Genomic DNA, 18,256 nt, shown 5'->3' on the forward strand with positions numbered 1-18,256 from the left:
TGCTGCAATGTTCAGGGACTCTCATTTGGCTGGAATTGGAGTCGTTGTTCGAGACTGGAGAGGTGAATTTGTTGGTGCATTATCTTCCCCAATGCCGCTGACTCACTCAGTTGCTGATATGGAAGCTCTAGCGTGCCGGAAAGCTATCGAATTTGCAGCAGAAATTGGACTACAGAGAGTGATTTTTGAAGGGGATTCGGCAATGTTTATCACTGCTTTATATCAAAATAATGCTGGCCTTTCATCTTACGGTGTCGTCATTGAAGACATCCGCAGTCAAGCTTTGGTTTTTTTGGACTCGTGCATTTACTCATACTAGTCGATCTTGTAATTATGTGGCTGATGCTTTAGCCAAAAAACCAAAAGATTCTAGGAGTGCTCGGGTTTGGTTTAATTCCCCTCCTGAGGACATAGTTTCCCTATTGTTGTTTGATGTTCATTGAACTCTTGTTTTTCTTTTCAATAAAAGCCCAGGCTTGTAGTCTGGTTTCTCAAAAATAAAGACAAACATATAAATAGATCACAAATGCCTATTAATAATTACCATAATTATCAAACTTTATATTTAGAAGAAGAAAAAAAAATCTTATTTTGTTAAAACTTTTCCATGTATTATATAGGTTATCAACTAATATATACATATTTGAGGCACAAGAGACCTTTTTATAAGCTTTGCTATTATTGCATTTATTTTAGGAAATCCTTCAACCACAAAGCAGAATGTTTGGGAATGCGCTTCAAGTTGTCCTTGTAATCGATGTAGTAAAGCCCGTATCTCACACTGTAGCCCTCCCCCCATTCAAAGTCATCGAATATAGTCCAATGGAAGTATCCTTTAACATTCACACCATTCCTGTAAAAATGAGAGTGTGAAATCAAGCAAATTGATGTTTGTATGAGGCAAACATAAAAGCATAATTATGTCAATAAACCTGATAATACATATCACATCCAATTCCAGCTAAAGAGAATAAAGAAATGCATTCTTTTTTTTGTTGTTGTTGTTGGTTTTTTTTTTTTTCTTTTTCTTTTCTTAATTCTATGGAACTAATCATTCATTTCATTGAAGATTTTGATTAAGAGTGTGAAAAGAGAGCAAAATAAAATTGATCCATGTGTGTATAACTGTACAACACAAGATATTTATAGGAAAGCAACCTTGGAATAACTTTATTTTATCTGTAGCATGATTAGCTTACTTGTGTTGCATGTAAAGTCAGATTACTTGTCCTACAAGTTTAGACTTAGGCATAGTCCTAATAGGTCTAACAAAAATTATACTAAAACATCAACACAAGCACAAAGGATATTCGGGTTCTTAGTGTTGCAAATTAACTAAGGTTAATGACTTACTGCATTGCAGCGTGGATCTTATGAAGATGTTGGATAGTATTGTTGATTCGATGTGGATCCTTTAGTGCTTCAGTAAGTTCAAGGCTATCGTCCCTTTTTTCAGGAATTCCTATAATGAAAAATCAACAAGATATTATTAATATCACAATGAGTATATATATATATATAGGGGAAAACACATGCAACAAGCTATAACCATTTTCAGTAATGTATATTGTGGGCTTTCGGTACTTATGATTCACAAACTCCAAAAGTTTCTGCAGCCCTATCGGATAAAGGTAAATATAAGAGCTTTCAGTTGCCTGCAATTCAAGAAATTTATGCATTATTAGCAAATATATGCAATTCAAGATGGATATTAAACAATGATTGACAGATTAAGCCTACTTTTGTTCAATTAATGATGACCTATAAACGTTAATTCTTTGTGACACTATCTCAGAGGAATGTTTCAAATAATGATTTTCTTACCCTAGGACCAATAGGAACTCCATCTTTATAAGCTGCAGCAACCACAAAACGAGCAAGATCACCATTAAGTAGTCTTCTTAACATAATAGTATTATTAAGTTTACATGTGGTAGTCTATAAGTTTACCTGTGGTATTTGTTAAGTAGTCAGTACTGTATTCAGGTGTTGCATGTAGATCTGGTAGGAGGTTTTTAGCATACCTTGAAGTATAATAATTGATGCCAATAAAATCAAAAGACCCCTTGATCATTTTTTTCTCTTTTTTTGTGAAAGTGGGTAGCCTGTCCTTCACCAAACGTCTCATGATTCTTGGGTAACGACCAAACGCTAATGGTTTCAAGAACCTAATGATAAGAAACATTACAATCAACTTTCTTTCTGATTTAGTGTTACACAAGAACAATCTCTTAATCACTACATATCTTAAAGTCTGCAAGACAAATCATAGTTATATGTGACAATAACTTCTAAAATGGAAGTGTAAATAGCCTACTTCTCAATGAATAGTGGAACATGATTCTCTCCATTTCACTGGGAATGCAGAGAGTCAATTTCATGCTTAAGGTTTTGTTTCTTGGATCTAACGGTGAACAAAGCATCATAACATTTAAAATTTTAAATAACGTGACATTGGATTCATCTTTAGATTTGTAGAATTTAATATGAACTATTAAATGGTTTCATTCAACTTAGTTTATTAAGTTTTGAGCCTTTTCCAAGGAGAATCCATTTCCTGCCCTTTTGAGTATTTAATTAGTCACTTATAAATTTGAGCCATTTCATACATGTATTGACTGCCATAACAATGTTAAAAGTAACAAAACTCTGTACATAAATATGTGATTGTGCCTGAGGTGCTTTACTAACCATCCTAAATTGAAGTCAAGAGCTCTTTTTGCAGCAGCTTTATCCTCTGATGATTTTGAATATGGCTCAAAATATTGTCCCACAAGACTAATTCCAATTTGTCCTCCTTGTGTTTCCTGGAATGTATCAGTTAACAAAACACCTAATAAAGATAGTCTTAAAAGTGAAAATCAATAGATCAAATCATTACAATATTAAGTCATGGACAACGGGGGACTGTGTCTCACCTCGATCTTGTTTTTGTAGAGCCTAGCAGCTGCAGTATGGGCAAGGAGAAGGTTAAGGGCTACAATGTAAGGTTCTGTAGATGAATTACCGGCTGGACATGGACCAGATGGCCCTGGTAGAGAGCACCTGCCTGATGCAGCAAGCACAAGATCATACCCGAAATAAGAGATAATATATGGCTCATTGATTGTAATCCAATGTTTGACCCTATCTCCAAATTTTTTGTAGCAAATTTCACTATAGGCCTTGAAGTCATCACTGGTGAAAAAGAAAAAAAGAAAAAAAAAAGGTGGAAACATAATTAATAGTCAATCACATTGATAAATCCATAATTCTTCTAGTAAAGATATGTAAACGAAAAAAAGGTGCTTACATGATTGAGCGGCTTAAGAAGCCTCCATACTTCTCTTGCAGGGCTTGTGGCGAATCAAAGTGAAATATAGTCACAGAAGGTGTAATGCCTACATTAGAACATAGATTGTAAGAACATGTCAGTTTTTTGGTAAATTTTTGAGTGACATTCCCTGTAATTTAAATACTAATGGCTTCTTACCATTTAGTAGCAATTCATTGATCAGGTTGTTGTAGTGATCAATACCCTCTTGGTTTATTCCACCACTCAAAGACCCATCTACAAGAAAATTTTAAAGTAGAGTGTTTAAACAAAAATGTCAGGCTGCAGTGGTAAATAAACTTAATCAACTTAGCACTATATGTATTTAAAGACTTTATTGATTTATTAGCCCTTGAGTTTTGAATAGGCAAGCAAAAGAGCCTCAAGATCAAGCAAGTTTATTAACCTAACATACATTCCCTTTAAATTTTACTCTTAGAAACTGCGTCTAAGTCTAGCAGGATTCATTCTCAAAAAAAAAAAAAAAAAAAAAAAACGTCTAGCAGGATTTTAAGACATTTTCACAGATACAAACTCAATTTTAAACCATATAATACTACCATAAAATTATTTTTAGAACATGCAGTACTTTTTTATAAAAATGAAAAGAGAAAAAAAAAAGTTCTCGAAGAACAAAAATTTAGATACAGAACTTACTAGGCAAAATTCTGGTCCAGGAGATGGAAAATCTATAAGAATGCACTCCAAGGTCCTTCAAAAACTTCACATCTTCCTATAATCCAGCATTATTCCATAAAGATATATGCCAGTTAGTTTCATTTCTTGAGCAAATAACACTCTCACGATTATTGTCTCTTGGTAAGAGGTCTTGAGAACTTTGTTTACTCACCTTGTATCGCTTATATGAATCAATTGCTGTATCCAAATTTCCACCACCATCAATTTTTCCTGAAACGTAAAAGAATATCATTACCATTTACCAGTTGCTAGACTTTGCTACATGATTACGCATAATTATAAAAATAATGCATATGTTAGTCATACATGATGAAGAAAGCATAATCAAGGTTGTTCGAACCTGGAAAATCTTTAGCAAACTCATCCCATATGCTTGGTCCCCTTCCTCCTTCTTTGGCTGATCCTTCAATCTACACCAGATACAATAACACGTAGTCATTGATATTAAAAAACATGACCATTGATAAATGTTAAATTGTAAATTTTTCATACCTTAAACCTTACTACTTAAAAAATATATCAACTTATTTTATTTTACTTAACAAGGCTTTCTGTTTCTTTCTTTTCTATAGTAAGGTTGGAACTACGGTACTAATTTTAACATTTTCTTTTGTCTTTATTATAAACAAATTTATATACTATTGAATCATTGATTTTGTATTTTGAGATTTTTTGTTTTTGTTGTGATATTGTCTTGTTAAACATTTTATTTTGCTAAAGATTATCATTACCAGTTGTTAGACTTAGCTACATGATTACGCGCAATTATAAGAAAAATGCATATCTTAGAAATAAATGATGAAAAAATGCATATCTTTTTTCTTTTCTTTTATTTTTACAGATTTTTCTTATTTTCTTTTAATTTCAATTAAAAAAAAAAAAAAAAAAAAAAAAACCTTAATGGCATCAACTAACTAAGCTTTAACGGAATACCACATTGACAAAAATTAAAAGTTAGAGGACTGAAGTGACAAAATTGAAAATTAAATGATTGAAATGAAAAAGGTTAAAAGTTAGAGGGTCAGTTTTGCATTTTTACCTAAAAGATACTATGTCCTTAGTAAACTCCCTCAGGAGTTGATCATTCTCTCACACTATTAGGTAAGGCAATGCAGTCGTACATGCTTTAACTAGGAGAGTTAGACTTTATTTTCTACTTTCTGTTTGGATAGAGTTTATTCCTCCAGATATTTTTAATGCTTTAGCTAATTCACCAGCTCTTTAAATAAAAGTTTGTTGAAGGTTTCCTCAAAAAAAAAAAAAAAGTTCTAAGGGCAAAATATATATAAGTTCGAGTCAAATGCACTATTTTGAGGCTAGAAATAAGGACTATATATAATCTAAAGGATGCCGTTATAACCATATTAACAGGGCAAAATAGTAGCTCAATATTTGAAGAAAATTCTTCACTTCTAAGTGGCTTCTTGTTGTAGCATTTTCCCAAATCTAGTTTCAACTTCTTTTTCATTTTTCTACGTTCTTATCAATATTTGGGTTCAATTTACAATTTTTCATATCAAATTGAGCAATGGCGTTGCAGCGATTGCTGAGTACGGCTCTGAGTTAGAACAACAAATCCCAATAGTCTTCGCAGAACGAAATATTAAAGAGGTCAGACTTTCCAAGTAATTTCTTTTTTTTTTTTTTTTTTTGGAGAAAAAATAATTTCTTACTTACAGGTACACATTAAAAAAAAGTAATATTAAGAATATTATAAATTTTATTACATAAACTTTATAAACAGATATTCTCAAAAAAAAAAAAAAAAACTTTATAAACAGATGTGTCACCAATTATTATAAATAAATAAATAGATTGAACATTCATTTATGATGTTGAATTAGTATCAATAAACAAAAAAAATTATTGTCAAATTAATTTAAACATATTATAATAAAATTGATAATAAATAACCTCAGCATTTTTCTATTAAAAATGATTAATGCCTATATCTTGATTTGATTATCCATGAACATATTAGTATACCTATTTACGAATGTATGCATATGTTTAATCGGTGCAGACAGAAGGATCACCCAAAGAAGGAGGGAGAGGACCAAGTGTTTATGATGTCGCCACGGAAAAGTTCCCAGGTCTACACAATCTTAATTCTTACTAACATCTGCTTTCTTTTAAAATAGATCCATATAACTGTAGCTAAAAAAACTTAATTTCAGACAAATTTGTGGATCCCAGTAAATTCCCCATGGCAACTGATTCATATAAACGATACAAGGTAAGTTGAGAAATCTTGTAGCTCTTACCATGATTTGGACACGTCCTTTGTAGAACTTAAACTTTCTAGCATATATTTCATTGAACAATAATTGCATTTACAGGAAGATGTGAAGGTTTTGAAGGACATTGGTTGAAATTCTTACAGATTTTCCATCTCCTGGAGTAGGATTCTGCCCAGTAATTACATTATCCAAATATTTCTTTTTCTTATTACAAAAAGTTATTGAAGAAAGAAATTTTTACAATAAATATATGCATAATTTTTTTTCATAATTTTATTTTCAAGGCATGGCCTTTTTTTTTATTATATTTTTTTATTAAAACTGTTATGAGTACTGGTGATCTAATTTCAAAGTGATATTACTTTAATCATAACTTATTATCTTAACAAAAAAATTTTATATCTTAACATTATTATTGTTGTTGTTGTTGTCGTCGTCGGGTATTAATAATATGCATCAAATTGTAGAGGGAACCTTGAGTGATGGGGTGAACCAAGAAGGTATCGATCACTACAGCAATTTGATTGATGAATTATTAAAACATGGTGAGAAACTGTGAATATTTGAAGTATCTTACTTCTTACATCTTGATTTATGTGCTTCACTTACATTATTTTCTTTTCTAAATGTAGGAATCAAGCCCTTTGTTTCACTTTTGCACTTTGACTTGCCACAAGGCCTGGAAGACAAGTACATGAGCTTCTTGAGTCGCTCGTTTATCTATGAACTGTTCCACCCTCTCTCTATATAGATATAGATATACATATATAATTGAACTAAATTATACAATATGAGCTTATTTTCATTAATTTTTTTATTATTATTATGTAAAAATACATTTTGAAAAACTATACATTCTTTTTGGACAAGAAAATAAATTATCAAAACAAAACCTAAGAACATATGATGCAATTAATGGTAGATAACATTCTAATATTTCGTTCTCTCTTTTTCAGTGATGATTTCAAGCATTACAGTGAAATATGTTTCAAAAATTTTGGAGACAGAGTTAAAAATTGGATGACATTCAATGAGCCATCAGGTATGGCAGAAAGGGGATACGAGTTTGGTATTGCACCACCGTTCAGGTGTTCCTATCCAGCAAAACCATGTATGGGTGGAAACTCATCCACAAAACCATACACAGTAGGCCATAACATTATTCTTGCCCATGTCGCTGCTGTGAGGCTCTACAAAGAGAAATACCAGGTGAATCACCATGTGCCATGCATCCATGCACCATCATCAAATAACATAACCAATGGCGGAACCTGGAATTTAGGTTGGGGGCCAAGATTAAAAGTAAAAAACTAATCTAAAAAAATTAATCAATATTAATAACAAAATAAATAAACAACTATATGCTAATGTAATTGTCATATAAAATCTAACATAAAATCTAAACTTTAATTTGTCTTTTCACACCTTACTTAATTTACTCAATTGCCCTCGATGATTTTTCATATTTCGAAACCGCTGCATGATTTATTCACACTCAATAGTCCTGAATATATCTTTCCTATTTCGTTTTGCTGTAAGATCTTTTTTTTTTTTTTAATCATTATTAGGTGAGTCCCATTCCCACATGATTTCCTATTTCATTATGGCAGTAGGATGATGTTGTGTGATTCCTATTTCATTTTGCTGTAGAATCTTTCTTCTTTTTACTTTTTATTTTTTATTTTTTATTTTTTATTTACAAATCATTATTAGGTGGGTCTCCCACATGATTTCCTATAGCAGTAGAATCTGCTTTTTGTGCACAACTATGCCTAGTGTCTTCTTTTGTTAGGGAGGGCATAATGATATATGTACCATATTAGTAGTGAAAAAATTTGGAAGTTCAGGGAGGGCACCTGCCCCCCTCTGCTCCTGATCATAACCCTTTGTCTACTTATGTAATTTAATTTGAATTCTCTACTAAGAAGCACGAACATGAATATGGGCTCAATATAACAAGTATGAAACACAGCAACACAACAACTCTTGAAAAATTAAAAATACTACAATTAATTATTTAATTAATATATATTTTAAAGAATATTTTATTTATTTTTAGACATACTTCATGTTTATCTTAAGTTTTCGAAAATAATTAACACTTAATTATCAAAATCTTTTTTTTTTAAAGTAAATTTTTTTTTTTTCCCTCTTGGCACGATGAGAACATGCATGTAGAAGTGTCGTCAAATCCCTAATTTGTTTAATGTTATTATTCAGCATATACACGGGCCAGCAGAAATTGGAATGGTTCTTGAAGCAAGTTATTTTAAGCCTAACACAAGTTCAGTGGAAGATAAAGCTGCTGCACAAAGAAGCATGGACTTCCTCATAGGATGGTTAGTAAATCTAGCTTCATGTACAACCATTTGTCATGTTAGATTCTTTAGTCCTAGGACCATACAGGGTCTTCTTGTTCCTAAGAATTCTGCATGTAATGTGTCGCATCCAATTAGCCAGGTACGCGGAGCCTTTGATATTTGGAGACTATCCAAAAAGCATGAGAGATTTGGCGGAGGAAAGGCTACCCATTTTTTCTGAGGAAGAGAAAAAGATGATCAAGGGAACCATGGATTTCATTGGCATCAATTATTATACCTCAATTTATGCTGCTAATGCTCCTCCACCAAAACAATATCCTTCCCATAGTGTAGATTCATTATCAACTACCAACTGTAAGCTTGATATATCATACCTTTACATATACAGAATTTTAACTAACGAACAACAAAGTAATTCTTGCTTTGTTGTGATTATTGCGGCTACCAGAAATGGAGTTCCCATTGGTCCTTTGGTAAGAAATCTGTAATTTTTTGTCACTAAAAAACACTAGTTGAGGTTTATTAAACAAAACTTATTTCATTTTCTAGAAGGTCTTGGCAAAAAGTCGCTTCTGTTCTCTATAAATACAAGTTGTTTTCGTTTTGATCATTGATTTTTCATATGTTTCATTTTAGTCCCCAAGTTTTTTTGAGACAATTTCATTACATCCTTACCACCATCTCACCTACGGAGATTCATTGTCGTGTCAAATGAACCAAAATGAAAATTCAGGGATTAAAATAAAAGATGTGAAAAAAAAGAGTATCAAAACAAAAACATTTCAAATTTATAAGGATGAAAAGTGATAATTTTTTCCTACATAATGTATATGTAATTACATATTCGATTGATAAGAATCCTTATGTTGCTCTACAATGCAGGCTCCAGGGAGCGGTTTCGTTTACATTTATCCACAAGGGCTACAGAAACTTTTGGAGAATTTGAAGAAAAGATAACAAAATCCTAAGATCTACATTACAGAAAATGGTTGGAATTTTTTTGCTAATGTTCCCCATATAAATATAGCCACACACACAGAGAATACTAACAATAGTTTCCTTTTTTTCCCCATATAAATAGGTGTTAGTGATCAGCCAAGGAACGATAGTCTTCCACTTGCTAAGCAGCTACATGATCCACTTCGAAGATACTATGTTAATCAACATTTATATCGCATAATTTATGCACTAAAGCAAGTAACAAACTTTATTTAACATCGTAACACAACATAAAATGAAACACTAAAGATGGGAGGAGGGATTTTATTCCCTCAATTATGTTGGACTCTAAAGACACATATCAGTCAAAATCGTACAATAATTTCTTAAGGCTATGATTTTGTTTGGAATGTTTTGGTTTTGGAATATAATTAGAGTTTATTTCTGCCATTTTTTGCAGGAATGGTGTGGACATCAAAGGATATTTCTACTGGAGTCCACATGACTCATATGAATGGGGAGGTGGAATTGGTGCAAGATTTGGGCTTTACTTTGTGGATTACAATGACAATCTAAAGCGCATTCCTAAAGAGTCTGCAAAGTGGTTACATGATTTCCTCCAAAGCAATGGTACCCAACCATGCTAATACATCAATTACACTGCTCAAATTTTCTTGCACATTTTTTTTTTAAAATTTATGAAATGAGTTAGTACAGAATTTAAACATATATGAAATAAATAAATGAGGGAAGTTTATGTAGTGAATGCATGTGAAAGTTTCATTTCTAAAAAAGAAATTATGAGAGTTTTTAACTTACCTCTTGATTTCAGCAACTACTTCACCAGCTGGTTCACCAGCCGGCTCTCCCTCAGGATCACCAAAATCTTCAGGTACAAATTACTTCGTTCTTTGTTCAATTGCATGTAAAATTATCATGATTTTGACTAATACAACCGCATTTGGGATCAAAAAGTTCAATACTTTCGATTAATCTTGAGAAATAGGTAGCACAGATTTCAAAATCAAGTATTATTTTCATCTATGCTAACCTATCTCCTAATTTCAGCAATTGCTTCACCAAGTGGCTCTCCCGTGGGATCACCAGGACCTTCAGGTACAAACCACATTCTGGGTTCAAAAAGTTCAATCATTTCAATTAAACTTGAGAAATAAGTGGCACAAAACAAGTTTGATTTATCTTTTACTCATCAATGAAACCTCAAAATGATTTATTTATCTACTTTGCTCATTAATAATGTTGATGTTCACTTATGTAGGAACTGGAGCTAATGCTAAGTCATCAGCCGGAAGTTCCATCAAGTTGTCAATTTCTCATCTCTTTTTCCTTACATGTGCTGCAACAGTTGCTTCAACCTCCACAACATACTGAGCTTCTCAAAATCCCAACCAACTATTTTAAAATATTGAAATCTTATCGAAAAACTTTCAAAGTTATTAGGATTAAACTCGAGTAATAGATAATTTGTTACACCAAGGCAAAGGCAGTCTATTCTCTTCTGGGAATTGCTCAACAAATTATTGTGATCTTTGTAATTCTCATTGTATTGTGTTGGGCTTTTAGTTTTAGACCACGTTGTCTCAAATCTTAGCCAAACAAACAGAGTAATTTGTCAATTTCTGCCTATGCATCTGCTATGATGTGTCCATTAAGTCCAACATAATTGAGGCATCCCCTTGTAGATTTTTATTTTACTTTTTTGAAATCAGATTAGAGCCCCACTTGTTATGTTGTGAGTAATTGAGATTGAGACAATGTTTATTACACACCGTGTATGGAAATGAACTATAGTCGTGACTTTAAGTCATGATTTGATTCACACGCGTTAGAGGTTTTTCTCTTGAAATTGTGAATCTGTGATGTTAACTAAGGTTGCTTACTTGCTTTATTCCTTTACTCATATGATAAAAATGTCGAGTGACAAAGTCAATTCGATGTGGATCATTTGTCTTCTTGTTATTTTCGCCGGATGCCTCATCACCCCTTCCTCTTTCTTTCTTTCTCCTTTCTCTCTCAAGTCTCAACCAATGGCTCTGCTGTGTTCCCAACTAATTTTTCATTCTTTATGTTTATAGTGGATGTCAGCTTTGTTGACTTGGCTGGTAAAAGTAACATAAATTGCAAATAAAACAAAAGAAAAAACCAATCTGATTTCGAAAGGAAATGGCATCTTGGAATTGTCCCATTTTAAAGATTCGGTATCTTCACAGCTATAATTCTTTTGGACCGTTAAAAGAATTTGTGCTATGACAAATGTGATGGACTCCTGAAACTTCTGAGAAGGGTCTTCGGATTTGCTTGGATTCGGATTATGTAGAAGTTGTGCCGGTGTGTCTTGAATACTTGAATTCAAACTTTTTTTTTTTTTTTTGGGTAAAAATAATTATCAGGAGCCTAATGCTAAATTTATAAATGTATAAAGTTTGTTGGAAATTAGATTTCGCTTTCCATGTGAACGAAGAGCAAATGTAGCCCTATGCTCTCTTAGTCTCTTGGCTACCTTATTCTCTTTCCTTTGTGTGTGATGCGTGTATATTTGTCACTCAAAAAATAAAAAATAAAAATAAAGAAAAGATGTAGCCCTTTGCGCTCTTGTCTCACGGATGTGGGTCATGTTGCAAATCCACGTAAACTTCTGTCTCTTTGCTTTTCCCCATCATATCATAAATTTCTATGATGTTGCCGTGTTGGTATATACAGTGAAAGCTCACATGAAAAAAAAAAATTAATTAATTAATTAAATTAAAGAACTTGAAGGACCGATATAACATATTTGGATCAAAATTTGTAAATTTAAATTGTTTGATTAAGTGGTATCTCTATATGTTATTTAATGTTTTTTTTTGTTTAAAGATGATAATTTTTTTTGGTTTCAAAAAAAAAAAAAAAAGATGATAACTTTTTTTTCTTAAAATAAAAAAAAGATGAAAAAATGAAAATTTACTTCCATGAAGCTGCACGCCAAGGTTTCAATCATAGTTCTTAGAATCGAACCGAGGATTCACCCAGCTAAGAGAGTGGTTCATTGGTTGAATAGTATGTTTATTAATTGAATAATAATATATTTTATAATTATAAGAAAAATAGCTTAAATAATGTTATAATATGTCATTCTGGTAAATTAATAAGTTAAAAAATGCTATTAAGTTATCTATTCCTTATCCCAAAAAAGTCATTTATTATAATATATAAAATTAAAAAAAAAAAAAAAAGGTATTTGCACTACAATATAATTTTGGAGTAGTTTAAATTAATAAATTTTATTACAGAATAAATTCAAGAATTAAATAAAACAATTTCATAATTTATAAAATAAGAAATATTAGAAAAATAAAAAGATTATGACATAAGAATACTACTAACTTGAATTGCATTTGTGGCTCATATAAGTACTTGAATTGTGTTCTTAGAAAAAAAAAAGTACTTCAATTGTGAAATGTTGATATGATCATAAAATAGTAAAAAACTGAACTTTTTTTAATGCAAGGGGGGTGACAAATGAGAATGCACAGTGGGTTGGGGAGAAATTGACCTAAGCCAATGTTATGAATACTATTTCAAACCCATTACGATTTGTGTATTTGAACGAAATATTACAATTTGTGTATTTGAAGGAAATATTTCAATATCAGCCTATTTTAGTGTACCATTTCGAGACTACCAACTATTATTTATATTTATGTATGATATTGACCAAAACTCATATAAATTATTAAGGATCTTAAAAATATAAGTCCAAATTTAAATTAATATGTCAATCTCTAAGCCCAAAACATCAATTCAATAATATTAAAATAATAATAATAATTTTTTTAGATTATAATAAGAGTATTGTGTATTGAAATTTTTTTTTCAAAGCATAAGCTAAAGGGGAAAAAAAAGGTGACTATAGATTAATTGCGTGGAATGAAGGAAGGCTTAGAAGTTAGGAGTGTCAATGTTTGACATGGTTTGTGAACATAAGATGAACAATATGGGTTTTTATGGGTTAGGGTTGGGCCTAAGTAAGTTCGAGTCATAAACAGTTGACCCGAAAGCAACATGATAAAAAACATGTCATAAGCAGATCAACCCGCCTGACTTGTAATTGATATGTTTAACACGCCAATTTATTCGTATCAACCCAAAATAACCCATTTAACATAACTCGTTTAACAAATAAATATTTGTTTTATTTTAGATTTGTCAAACACATTTTATATCCAACCTATATAATAAACTTAAAAATAAAATAAGAGAGACATAAACTATGGTATATTTTTTATACATAACATTTGGCGAGTTATTTGGATGTTATATTTTTGTTGAACTATTTTATTTTGAATTTGGTTTGAAATGTATGCACTTCTTTTGGGCTGTAAATAACCTATTCTAGATAGATATTACGTTTTTGTTGAACTATGTCATTTTGAATTTAGGCCAAAGTGTATGCACTTTTTCTAGGATGTAAAAAAAATTATTTTTATATAGATGGTCCCACATTATGGACTTAATATTTATTAACTACTTTGATTTTATTTTGAACTTTTCAACGATGTGTTTCAAGTATTTGATGTTATTATGAACTTTTAAATTGTATGCTTAATATGTATTTTGATGTTATGAGTTTGTATCAAATTTGTTGTGTATTAAATTTATAACAATATTAATAGGTGCTTTTTTGAATCGGATTAAATTTGTGTCAACTCAACCTGTTTAATTTTAAGTGGGTTGAAATGAGTTGTGTCAACCCAACATGACCCGTTTATTAAGTATGTCTAGTGAATCGTGTCATGTCAACTCATTTTATTAACAGGCCATGTTAGGCTTAAAGGGTTATGACACAATTATTAAATGGGTTAAGTTTGAATTAAGCTATTTAGCCTAATACACCTACCTTGACATGACATGAACACAAAATAGCTCGTCAATTGATATAAATGAAATGACCTTGTTTTTTTTTCAAACGCTATGTAATGTTAGGTGTATGAAATATGGACCCAAATTTTAAATCGATAAGGGACAAAATCAAAATTAATGATCCAAAACCTTAAGGTTTAAAATTACCACTCTATTTGTTTCATAGTAAAATGTCTTCAAATGTAAAATATTTTATGCTAAAAATATTTTACTTAAAAATGTTTTCATTTTACCATGTTTAGTTGTGTACATGAAAATTCACAAGAAATCATTTTTAAGTTTTTGTTTCACAGTAAAATGAGAAAAAAATCCTAAACCCATCAAAGCCAACAACCACCATCAGCTTGGCACAAACCAACCCACCACCACTCCACTGACCACCCAAGCAACCACACATCAATTCCACAAACAACAAATTCAAAAACCTTAAGCTGCCACACAACAATTCCATAAACACTAGATTCAAAAACCCCAAGCAGCCACACATTAGCACCACAAACAAACCTGAAATAAGAACACACAGAGAGAGAGAGAGAGAGAGAGAGAGAGAGAGAGAGAGAGAGAGAGAGAGAGAGAGGCAGAGAAGAGGTGGTGGGTACAGAACAAATTTTTTCTCCAAACTAGTTTGGAGAGAAACTCTTCAAACTTCTCATATATCTCATTTTTATGTGTGAATTTTGAAAATCTAATTGTTAGATTTTATGTTCCTTATGTTCTTAACATTCATATCAAATTTCGTTCAAATTATATGTTATTTACTATTCGATCAATAAACTTATTTTTTAGGGTAAATTCCACTAAACCCCCCTGAGGTTTGGGCTAATACCAATTAGGTCCAAGACTATTAAAAAACAACCATCTTGGTCCTTAAAATACAATTTTATCCCTGACTAGCCAAACCCTTCTCATCTTAGTCCCAAACCCTCTCTCTCTCTCAGACCTCTGGCTCCCTCTCTCTCTCTCACCCATACCTACAGCAGCTCCCTCTCTCTCACCCATATCCATAGCGGTTGAAGACCCCCTCTTTCATGGCTGAAACCCATTTTTTCCACTACCATCTTCCACTCTCTTCTCAAATCAGTGCCATGGCGACGTTCATGCTAGCCCTGAGAAGCTTTTCAAGCATGGGAACAGTACAAGATGTAAGACCTAAAGTGCAAACGATCTTGGTCTTTGGGATACGACCATCGTTTGGGAGCTCCTTCGATATTCTCTATGTTTATGTTTGTCATTTCTCTTTGATTTCAGATCAGATTAGGTTAGATTAGAAGATCGCAAAAGACTATTACAAATTAGTTTGGGAGAAACTGAGAAAGAGAAGAAATAGAAACAGAGGTTTACTTACCTGCTTAGCTCAGCTTGTGCAATGCATGCTTACTTTCCTCTTCTTCTTTTACTTCTTACTTACTTACTGTGGGCAAGTAAGTAAGAGAGAGATCTGGTATTTTTTTATTTAGGGTTTGTCTCAAAATGGCTCTAACACGGTGATTTTGTTAGTGTGTGCATATGAATCTGTGTATGATTGGTAATTTGGGATGATTTTTAGGGGTTTCAGGTTTTGGAATTTGTATGGCAATGTGTGTATGTTTGTGTTCTATGAGATGGTGCATCTATGTAGTGTGATTTGTGCTCAAATCCATGCTCATGTTAGTGTAATCACGGTGAATAGAAGAGAGGGTTTGAGATGAGAAAGAGAAGAGTGAATAGTGCTAAATGAAGTTAGGGATAAAATTGTCTTTTAAGGACTAAGTTGGTCATTTTTTAAAAGTCTTGGACCTAATTGGTATTAGTCCAAACCTCAGGGGGGTTTAGTGGAATTTACCTATTTTTTATACAAAATTTTAGATCACAAAAACTTAAAATTTTAACATTTGTTTAATGACATAGCAATTGATCTTTGATATTCTTGAAATTTTGCAAGTACGAAGGATATAATAAGAATATGCAATCCAACAGTTAGATTTTCAAAATTCACACTTAATATAAAGATATATGAGAAGCTTGTAAGGTTTCTTTTCACACTAGTTTAGAGAGAAACTTAGTTCGTGGATAGAGATCCATTTTGTAAAATGTTTGCTTAGTTCATGGGTAGAGATCCATTTTGTAAAATGTTTTACCCATTTTTAAAAGGTAAATTTTTTCCAATTTTCACAAAAGGGTTTTAGGTGAATGGGAATATGTTTTAGAGTTTTACTGAATTTTACAACCAAACAAACATAGTAAAATATCGAAAATATTTTATAGCGAAAAAAATAGAGCAAAAAATTTAGTTCATAACTCCTCACGATTTCAAAGACCAAATTTTATCAAGAAAGTTTAATGGTAACCGTGTTACATCTAATTATTTAAGAGAAATTATAATTTATCTCCCTAAACTATACACCATATTTCACTTTACACCATAAATTATTCGAATGCACATTTTACACCCTAAATTTTGACATTTGCACTCTTACATTAGTTTTACTATTAAATTAGACAAAAATTAATAGCACATGAATTGCTCGTGATTTTTGATTAAATGGCACTTTGTTTAAAGACAAAGACACCCTCTTCACAATCATGATTTTTGATTAAGTCAAATGCAAAAGCTTTTTTTTTTTTTTCCAACTCCCTTTCTCTCTGTCTTGTGCATACAGCAGTAGCATCATCAACAAGAAGGAAGACCTTTCACTTTCAGGAAAAAAAATGTTTTTAATTTCAACTAAATAAGATATTCTCAAACAAACTCCTAGAGTATTTGATGATAGAACTGTCCCACCTTCTTACACTAAGAGAGCATTTGATGATGGTACCACTGTACACACGCGAGGGAGAGAAGGAGCTTGGGAAAAATAAAAATAAAAAGTTTTTTTCCCGCGTAGAGACAACCAAATTATTGGAGAAAATCCTAAATCCCCTTAATGTCTTAATGTCTACGTGTGAATTAAAATATATATCTACCAAGTGATAGCAATATTATGGAAATAAAAAATTCCATTATGCAGCACATAAACACAACCACGTGAGTACACCAAATCTTATGTGGAAAACCCTCTGGTGTAGAGGGAAAAATCACAGACAATTTCGAAAAATATTCATTATGAAATAAAGATTACAACTCTCAAGTTTGTGCTAGACTTGAATTCACAATAAATTAGATATACAACAAATAAATCTCAAGAAGTAAATACAATCTCACCACAAAACTAATAGCAAAATCTTCCTTTGAACACTCTAACTCTCCATGATTGTAGCACTCAAAAGCTCCAAGAAAACTCCACCAATTTATCTTCCTTCTTTGTGTGTAGCTTGAGTAAAAAAAAAAAATGTCTCCTTTTTTTTTTACTCTCTCGCACTCTCACTGTGTTTCTTTCTATCTCTTTTTTTCAGACTGCACCTCTCAAGCTGAAACTCTCTCGGTCTTGCTCTCTTGAAATTCACGCAAAAATAGCCGAAAATGGCTCTCTTGCTTCAGCTCTCCACTCAAGACCGAATGGCCTTTCTTATCTTTTCGGCTCCCTTTTTTCTGTCCAACACGCTCAAGTCAAGTCTCATTAAGAGACATGGCTTAGAGCATTCACATCAGCTCTTGCATAATTGTGTATAAATGTGTAAAATACACATTTTGACCATTTTTACACATTTTGAAGCAAAAAACACACTACATCAGTCCATCTAAAATCATGCATAATCATCTAAAATTTTCAACAAGCTACAGTACCCGTGTAAATTTACACGGGCACTGTAGCATGTGTATTTAGTTTTTTATTAATTTCCGTTCGCACCAATTTTTCTCTCACTTCTCCGTGCACAACGACCTCAACTCCTCATCTTCTTTTCCT

General features: G+C 31.9%; 1 protein-coding gene and 1 pseudogene across 1 annotated transcript; one reads left to right on the forward strand and one right to left on the reverse strand.

Moving 5' to 3' along the window:
* Positions 1-608: 608 nt before the first annotated feature.
* LOC115964226 (beta-glucosidase 24-like) lies at positions 609-5,135 on the reverse strand. Its single transcript, XM_031083584.1, has 13 exons — positions 5,106-5,135; positions 4,353-4,422; positions 4,164-4,222; positions 3,971-4,046; positions 3,473-3,550; positions 3,293-3,380; positions 2,925-3,177; positions 2,692-2,813; positions 1,951-2,168; positions 1,825-1,856; positions 1,550-1,655; positions 1,354-1,462; positions 609-853 (listed from the first exon to the last, which is right to left on the reverse strand). Exons 1-13 carry the CDS (start codon positions 5,133-5,135, stop codon positions 688-690), a joined length of 1,407 nt encoding a protein of 468 aa, XP_030939444.1. The 3' UTR covers positions 609-687.
* Positions 5,136-5,464: 329 nt separating this feature from the next.
* Positions 5,465-11,325, forward strand: LOC115965812 (annotated as a pseudogene).
* Positions 11,326-18,256: the final 6,931 nt, after the last annotated feature.

The sequence above is a fragment of the Quercus lobata genome, chromosome 10 (assembly GCF_001633185.2).
Source record: "Quercus lobata isolate SW786 chromosome 10, ValleyOak3.0 Primary Assembly, whole genome shotgun sequence".
NCBI classification, from domain to species: domain Eukaryota; kingdom Viridiplantae; phylum Streptophyta; class Magnoliopsida; order Fagales; family Fagaceae; genus Quercus; species Quercus lobata.